The 8307-nt window shown below is 38.8% G+C and overlaps 1 protein-coding gene across 1 annotated transcript; it reads left to right on the top strand.

Annotated features, from left to right (window-relative positions):
• Window positions 1-1081: 1081 nt before the first annotated feature.
• On the top strand, window positions 1082-1912 carry LOC122672719 (transcription repressor OFP8-like). Its single transcript, XM_043870194.1, has one exon. It carries the CDS (start codon window positions 1160-1162, stop codon window positions 1910-1912), a length of 753 nt encoding a protein of 250 aa, XP_043726129.1. The 5' UTR covers window positions 1082-1159.
• Window positions 1913-8307: the final 6395 nt, after the last annotated feature.

Here is an 8307-nt window from a genome sequence, read left to right as displayed (position 1 = left end):
ATTCTCCCTACATTTTATTTCTCATCAAAAAAAGAAAAAGAGCTCTACTACTCTAAGGCTCTAACACTGCATCCGAGTATGAGTCATCATCGATTGGAATATCAGCTTGATGATTTGATTATTTTGAGAGAAGTTGACATATATTATTCGACTAGTTTAAAATTTATGCAATCCATCTATGGTCCTTCTATTCTATCAAAAAAAATCTATGGTCCTAGGCGTCACTATGGCTACTGAAGTATTACGCTTTACTATTTGTCATTTGACAATACATGAGCTAGTCTATGTGATAGTGGACTTCACATACATCTCAATGACAAAATTTTAGTACAAAATAAACAGGGAAAATTTTTCTCAGACTATGATTCAAAGTTTTTGTAAATTACCAAAATACCATCAAATATAAATTAATATAAAATACAAAATGACATTTTTTGCAAGGGTAAAAGTTGTGCACAACGCTCATCAAGAAAATAAAAAAAAGTTGCTTAGTCCTTTATCGGATGGACTAACGTACCCATTTGCTATATTGCCATGTGGCAAATAAGGGCATAGCTAGTGCACGAGGCTCCCGCCACTACGGGGTCTAAGGAGGGTCATAGTGTATGGAGCCTTACCCTTACTTTTTTAGAGAAGCTGTTTTCAAACTCGAATCCGTGATTACTTGGTAACAAAGGAGCAACCTTACCATTTCACCAAGACCCGCCCTCGTCATGTGACAAATAGTGAAGTATTATATTTCACTAGGTATAGTAACGAAAAAGAAATCCATATTACCTCTCCACTGTCATCTCATTTTTCAATTTATGCTTAGTAGACTGTAGACCCCATCTATATAGCAAAAGTTTCGACTCCTCTTGACTTTTGCAATATTTTAGGAAAAAAAAAATTTATATATAATTTTTTGTTTTTTATTTTTTTTAAAAAAAATTACATTTTCTTTTTAAATATTTGAATAAACTTTATTCCATTAAAATAAAAAAAGACGGTGGAAGATGACGAAAGTAGATTTAGAAAAAAAACAAAAAAAAATTCTATCTTCCATTTAAATTTCAAGGAAGAAAGAAGACAAAAATATTCGGCTTGTTGGACAGTCTATATAAACAAAGCGCGCAATCTCCGTTCAAAGCTCTCTGTGTGTCTCTCTGCAATCTCTCTAATGGTGGGTGGATTCAAACTACGACTCTCTCGCATGTTCCGTGCTTCATTTGGGTTGTGTCGGTCACGAAGCGTAGCCATTTTCATCTCTCAAATCCGCCATGAATCATCTGCAGAGGATGGTTTCGCAACAATGGAGAAGTTACAGAGTCCAGAATTGATGGAACAAAGCCCATGCTTTGGCTTTGATGATGCGAAAGGAAGAACTTGCCCCCCTGCATCGCCCATTTCGCCATTAAATTCTTATTACAAGATTGAGGAATTCAAACCAAAAGGGGGAAAAATTAAGTCAAAGGAAACGAAGCAGAAGAAGAACCAGAGATCTATCAACAAGAAATCAAGATTTCATTTTGATTCTTCATCAGGAGAAAGTGATAGTGGATGGTTCAGTACTGAAGAATCTGGAGACGAGACAGAAACGTTTTTATCTTCAAAGAGTTTATCTTCTGATTCTTCTGAGATTTACCGCCGGAAAGCAGCTGAAGTTCGCCGGAGAAGGAATTCTGAAATGAGTCATGACCCGTTTGACTCAGGGGGTAAATTACAAGAAAGCATCGCTGTGGTGAAGCGGTCTACTGATCCGTATAATGATTTCAGGACATCAATGGTGGAAATGATTGTAGAGAAGGAGTTATTTGCAGAAGAGGATCTGGAGAAGCTCTTACAGTGTTTTCTGAGTTTGAATTCCTCTCATTATCATAAAGTTATTATTGAGGTATTTAAAGAAGTATGGGATACTCTGTTCTCTAATTGATCTTGAAGAATCTGACAGTGTCGATCTGCTTGATCTTTAGAAACTAGAAAAGTTGTAATTTGCTTCTATTGGTGCTCACTCTGCAATTCTGTCTAATTGGGTTCTCTTTTTCTTTTTCTTTTTTTTTTTTTTTTTTTTTTTTTTCTATTTTTGCTTTTTTGAATCTAAGATCAAAGATGAATTATAAGGCAGTTTCTGCTTTTGGCTTTTGCTTTTTTTTTTTTAAGGAGATTATGTTAAAAAAATCTGAGATCTGTTAATAGTGTTTGGTTTATAATTCAACCCAAATAAGAGACATAACAAAAGTAAGTTAATTCTCGTTATTTATTCGACGACTTCTTGTTTGAACTTTGAACTACAATAAGATTCTTACCAAAAAAAAAAACTACAATAAGATTTTCTATCAAATTTTTTTTTGGGAAAAAAATTCTCTAAACTACAAGGATAGGGTATGGAAGCATCTTTATGTTTATCTTTTATCTTCTTCATTGTCTTTCTACAAATGACCTCATTTTAGCGCACTTCATTGATGTGCTCTCATGTGTTGCTTGCTTAGAAAACCTTCTCCTATATTTATTTTGCGGGAGCATTCTCTATGGGCAAGCGCAGGGGTCATGTGCACGTGACAACCAATGAGAACATGAGTGCTAGCCACTCGGGGGTGGGATTTCCGCCCCCCACTATGTCTGGGTGTGGCCTGTGTCCCCCCTATAGAGAATCTTATCCCATTTATTTTTAGGTTTGTATGTCTAGAGGGAGATGTGAAATGAGTTCACAGTTGTTTGATGTTTCTATTTTCTTAGCATAATTTAAAAATGGGTAATAGATCGCTATCTGGTTATGTAGTGCCTGCACTAGCACAGGGGGGGTATAAAAGCGTGTGTAGGAGCATTTGACTGAATGTGATTTTTATGTTCATTGGGGGTTGAGCGGTAATTTTGTGCAGTCCTGTGTTTAGGCATAGGAACCACGTGAACGGTTAGTGTTCATTTTCACTTTTAAAACATAGGCAGAAGGTAGACCAATAGGTTAGGGCATGAGAGGGAATGTTGTACGAATTGTATACAGAGATCTCACATAGGAAGAGAAACAGTGTTAAAAGAAGAGAGAATGAGAGGGATAGACACACCGGTAGTGTAAACAACTTAGAGAATGTCAAGATGAGAGAGAATGAGAGGGATAAACATGAAAATTTATCCTCTCAAGTGCGCAGTGCACTACACTTGAGAATCCAACCGTCCATCCAACACTTGAAAGAATAAAAGGACGCCACTGGCCATGTTTTTACGGTTGGATTCTTAAGTGTGGTGCACTAGGTTTGAGAGGATGAAAATCCGATAAACACACCAGTAGTGTGTACAACTTTTTCTCATTTTTGTTAATGATTGAGCGAGTTGCTAGTTGAATGGGCGAGTCATTGCCAAAAAGTGAAATCAGGATCAAATTGATCAGTGTCAATTCCAATCCGAATCGACTGAATCCGAAACAAATCGAAGCAAAATCGTCGCAAATCGACCAGGTCAATCACGACTCATTCCGATCCGAATCCCCCGATTCCACGGATTCAAATCCAATTGTTTAAACCATGTGACCGACAAAACAGTTTAAAAAACTGGTTATGAACATTTGTTGCTTAATAAAAAGGACAAATTAGTCATCACATATTTTAATTTCTCTTATGATTGTTATGGTTAGGTGCAAAACATCTTTGTCTACATTCCATTTCTATAATGGAATACATTCATTGATATAATCCATTTGTTTCTTTTTCTATTTTAATTTGTTCCTTAATTTTTCCAAGATTCCCCATGTACCCCAACTCCCCTTATAAATTAATTCTCAGACGACTACCTATTAACTAACCTACTCACCGACCCCTCTCCCCTCCAAAATAAATAAATAAATAAATAAATAAATAAATAAATAAATAAAAATACATTTAAAATTTGAAGGACATAAACGTGTATTATCAAAATTTCTGGGACATAAATGTACATTCTTATCAAACTATGGACAATTGTATGCAACATAAGACATTGGGCTATAGACATAATTTGTATTTATTTTATGACTATATTGCCCTTTTTGTGTGGCATTTTTCGTACCATTTTCACTTTTAGGCTGTGTTTGGTATGTATTCTAGATCGATTTTGCATCCTCAGATGATAAAAAAATATATCTTTTAGTATTCGAGAATGCGAAATCAACTTAGAATGCATACAAAACACAGCCTTAAATTCCCATTTTTAAGTTTTTTTTTTAATTATTGATGGTGAAGTGTTACCATTTTTAAGCGTTTTACCTATGCAAACCTCCATAAAAAGCTTCTAATTTTAAAATTCAAAGAAAAGCCACTGAGATTGAAGAAAACAGTATAAATTATCCACAAATTTATTTTTAGGGGTCGAAAAATTTTCCACAGTTTTGATAATGTACATTTATGTCCTTTAAACTATAAAAGTGAATATTAAGATAAGGGGACTGTTTTCATACACGGCTGCGTGCATGTGAGAGGGTGGAAGTTTTATTTTGGTAAGGAGAGGGTGGAAGTTTCGAGGCATTAAATATAAGTGGAGGGTTTATGACTTTTCCAACTCTTTGTGAGAGGGGACCCAACCTTGCATTGCTTGAATGGCCGTATGTGAAATCTTTGGCCTTAAGGTAATTATCAACATCCTCAAAAAACATAAAAAAAAATTTACTTACGTTTAATTTTCCTTTTTTTTTTGGTCGAGACGTTTAATTTTCTTTACTGTAAAAAATAAAGTCAATCACATGGACTGATGGACCTACCAAGTATGGACATTTGGACTTTTTTCTCTTTCAATTTTCTTTGGAATTTCACTTTGTCAAAGTACTTTTCGAAATTTGCTGACTTTTCAAAGCTTCCTTTTCCTTTTTCAAATCTGTATATCGCGAATTATAATTTATAGCTCAATGTTTGGACTTTGGAATTAATTTGAATGGCAAAATTGCCTCTACACCACCTTGTTTCGAAAGAGACCGGCTCAGGTTCACGTACGAGAACTCGTACGCCTCTTAGGCACACAGATGGAATCCACCTCAAAATCTGATGTCATTTTTTCTTTTTTTTGGGTGAAGAAATCTGATGTCATTTGTGTGCCTATGAGAATTAAAATCTTTTGCAGTGCGGGCATCTTGTGGTGTATTGCAATGCGGGCTTGAGAGCATGAGTCGTGGAAGAAGCTTCATCCAACAGTGTGAGCTCAATGTAAGACAATTTTTTGTTTTTTCTTTCTTCTCGAGCTTGGCACCGTTGGATGTCGTAACTTCCACGTGTCGAGCTCTTAGGCCCGCACTGTAGTGCATTGTAAGATTAGGGCACTGCAGAGGATTTTTTTTCTGTGCCTAAGAAGCGTATGAGATAGTTCTCGTACGTGAACTTGAGCCAGCCTTGTTTTGAAAGACTTCCTAATGATCAATCATTTTGTGTCATTTGAAAAAATATGTGGCAATTCCAACCGTTAGATAGAGAAAATATTTTATGGATTAGCTACATAACAAATTTCAGAATCTAATTCAATCAAATATTTTTTGTGTATTGGCATGTAGCCTATATATGATCATGAATATCTACGGTATTCCTAGAATTTTTCTACCACTATTATGTATTTTTCTATAATATTGATTTTTTTCTTAAAATTCTATTTTGGCACTTGAATTTTTTTTTTATTGGACTTTAATCTTGACATGTGAGGTATGAACTTAAGGTATACCTATCTGAAAATTTTGGCTCCATTTTCCATGTGGCAGATTTTTAGGGTTATTTAAGTAAATCTTACTTAGTGGAACATTCACAAACCTTTACCATATATACTGGGTGTGAAATTGGAATCGGAACAGAAGATTGAAACCCAAATCGAATTGAACCGAATAAAATTTCACTACAATCTTGATCTGAAATGAAAGAATCAATTTCGATTTGGTTTAGTTCTAGTTTCAGCATAGGAACCGTTAGTTCAAATCAAAATGAATTTGGATACTAATATATTATAGTATTTAATATATGATATATTTATAATACTTAATATATTACAGTATATATTACTAATATTAGTATTATAGTTTAGGGAGAGGGTTGGGTAATCTGCTAGCTTTAGGTAAGCTAGCGATTGTACCCCCAATAAAGAGAGTGGGATGAGGAGGGCAGGGGGTCATTCCACTGGCGGTGGGAGTGAGACATAGGCTGGGTATGCCGTCAGAAGAAGTTGAGAGTTTGTCACGTTCATTTTCGGAAGAAGGACAAAACAAGTTCACTCCAAAGACGCGAAGTTTGAAGTAATAACGACTAAATCCAAATAATCGTTGAAAAAGACAGACCATAAGTAACAGAGAAATGAATTCTATTAATAACATAAACTGATGCGAGGGCAACTTCTCCCCAAAATTGTTTGGGAACAATAGAGAACAGTAGCAATGCATTGGTGGATTCAATAATGTCTCTATGTTTGCGCTCAAAGACACTATTTTGTTGGGAGAGTATCAAGACAAAAGAGCTAGGGTTAAATACTATGACTTTGAAGTAAAGCCTAAAAAACATTTGAGATGTATTTCCTTGTTGTCTGATTGGAAATACTTTTATTCTTTTTGAAAACCGAATGTTAGCCGTGGTTTGAGAATAGCGAATCTGCTGTGTCAAGAAATCATCGAGCGGTCCTACGAGTGCCGTCACCTACAAGTGGACCAAGGGGTCAACACAGAGAACCGGTGTGATTCCGGCCTAGGGCTCTCCGATGCCAAAGTTAGATCTCCTGAGCAAACAGATGAATAGTGATTATTCAATATGAGTTTAGATGTCCCTTTTAAGGGTGGTGTACCTTTCCTTTTATAGTGGAGTTTGATGATATGGAGAGTCCCAGTTTGATGGCGAGTGTGCCATTGAGTGGATAGAGGCCCTGGGTAGCAGGGCTCTATCCTGATTGGTCATCTCCCCACGGGAGGGAGTGTCCCAGTGGTATTAAGATCCTTGGCGGATAGATACTCGTGTGTGGTGATAACGTCATGGGTGCTTGAATCCGTCTGGGTGACGTGACTTCTAAGCGGTGGCCTAGAGTCCTGGTGGTGGCATAAGTCTGTAGTGACACGATTGGGTCATAGATGAGTGGCCTCGGTGTCCGTGTACATCACGTCTACGTCCTCGATGCCGCGCCTGGGTGCAGACCACGCCTTGGTGAGAGGCCACGCCTAGGCGCAGGCAACGCTTGGGTGAGAGGCCGCGCCTGGGTGCAGGCCGCGCCTGGGTGCAGGCCGCGCCTGGGTGAGGCTGCGCCTGGGTGCTGGCCGCGCCCGGGTGGGACCCCCGGTTGGTTCTCCTTGGTTCTGGAGTGGGTCGCTTTGTGACACGTGGCAGCCGCTGACTGGTTCGGTGAATCTTGGATGTATCATTTGCCCCCCACTCTCTTGAGATAGGATGTCCAAGAGAGTAGATGCCTTTATATAGTGAGGGGTCCGCTGCGAATGAACTTTCTTTGTGGGGCTTGCCTGTAAATCTATTAGTGAGGTAAGAGAAGTTGGGGGTTCAAATCTTTCCTCCTACACTTTTCCTTCTTCTTTTTTGCTTTGTTTTTTGTAGATATATGTCCCTCTTCTTCACTTTCTCTTTTTTCACTTCTCATTTCTCTTTCTTACTTTTTGTCTCCCACTTTTTGCTCTTCTTGAATTTCTCCTTTGCATTGCACTTTTGTCTTTTGTCCTTTTTTTGGTGCCCACCATGTGCTTATCCTTGGGTCACCTAAACTAGTGTCCATTTTTTGGTTTTCCTTCCTTTGGTTTTGGATCCCTGTGTATGCCTTGTGCTCACTTGGTGCCTTGCTTACTTGGAGGGCTTGAGTGGTGCTTGGCTTGAGTGCCTTGCATTTGGTGGTCTCTGTCACTTGATCGTGCCCGTGGTGTGGTCGCGTGGTCGTGTGTCTGCTCCCCCGTGCTATTGCCTTCCCCCTAAGGTAAGTTCGATCCCTTCTCTTTCTTTTTTTTTTTTTTTATGCAGGGCCGCACCTAGGTGAGGCTGCGCCTGTGGGTGTGGCCGCACCTATGGGTGTGAGGTCGCGCCTGCGGGTGTGGCAACGCCTGCTGGTGTGAGGCCACGCCTAGGGTGGCCGTGCCTAGGGTGGCCGCGCCTAAGGGTGTGGGGCCACGCCTAAGGGTGTGAGGCCGCGCCCGTGGGTGCGATGGACCCTCATGCTTCTCCACTCTTCTTCTTCTTGTCTGTGATGGATCTGCTGTTTATACTTTGCAGGTGGCCTTCATTTCATTTTTCTTGCTAGCTTCTTGTCTGGGAGATCGCTTTCTCGAGTAAGTAGTCTATTCTTCTCTTGTCGTTCATGTCGTCTCCTAATGACCTTGGCCCTTCTTCGGTCGGGGTTGGATCTTCAGAG

The sequence above is a fragment of the Telopea speciosissima genome, chromosome 8 (assembly GCF_018873765.1).
Source record: "Telopea speciosissima isolate NSW1024214 ecotype Mountain lineage chromosome 8, Tspe_v1, whole genome shotgun sequence".
Classification (NCBI taxonomy): Eukaryota; Viridiplantae; Streptophyta; class Magnoliopsida; order Proteales; family Proteaceae; genus Telopea; species Telopea speciosissima.
The sequence above is the reverse complement of the archived record's forward strand: the minus strand, read 5'-3'. Positions and strand labels throughout refer to the sequence as shown.

What these genes read in the sequence shown, in the direction of transcription:
- LOC122672719 (XM_043870194.1), top strand. Translation starts at nt 1,160, where the DNA reads ATGGTGGGTGGATTCAAACTACGACTCTCTCGCATGTTCCGTGCTTCA.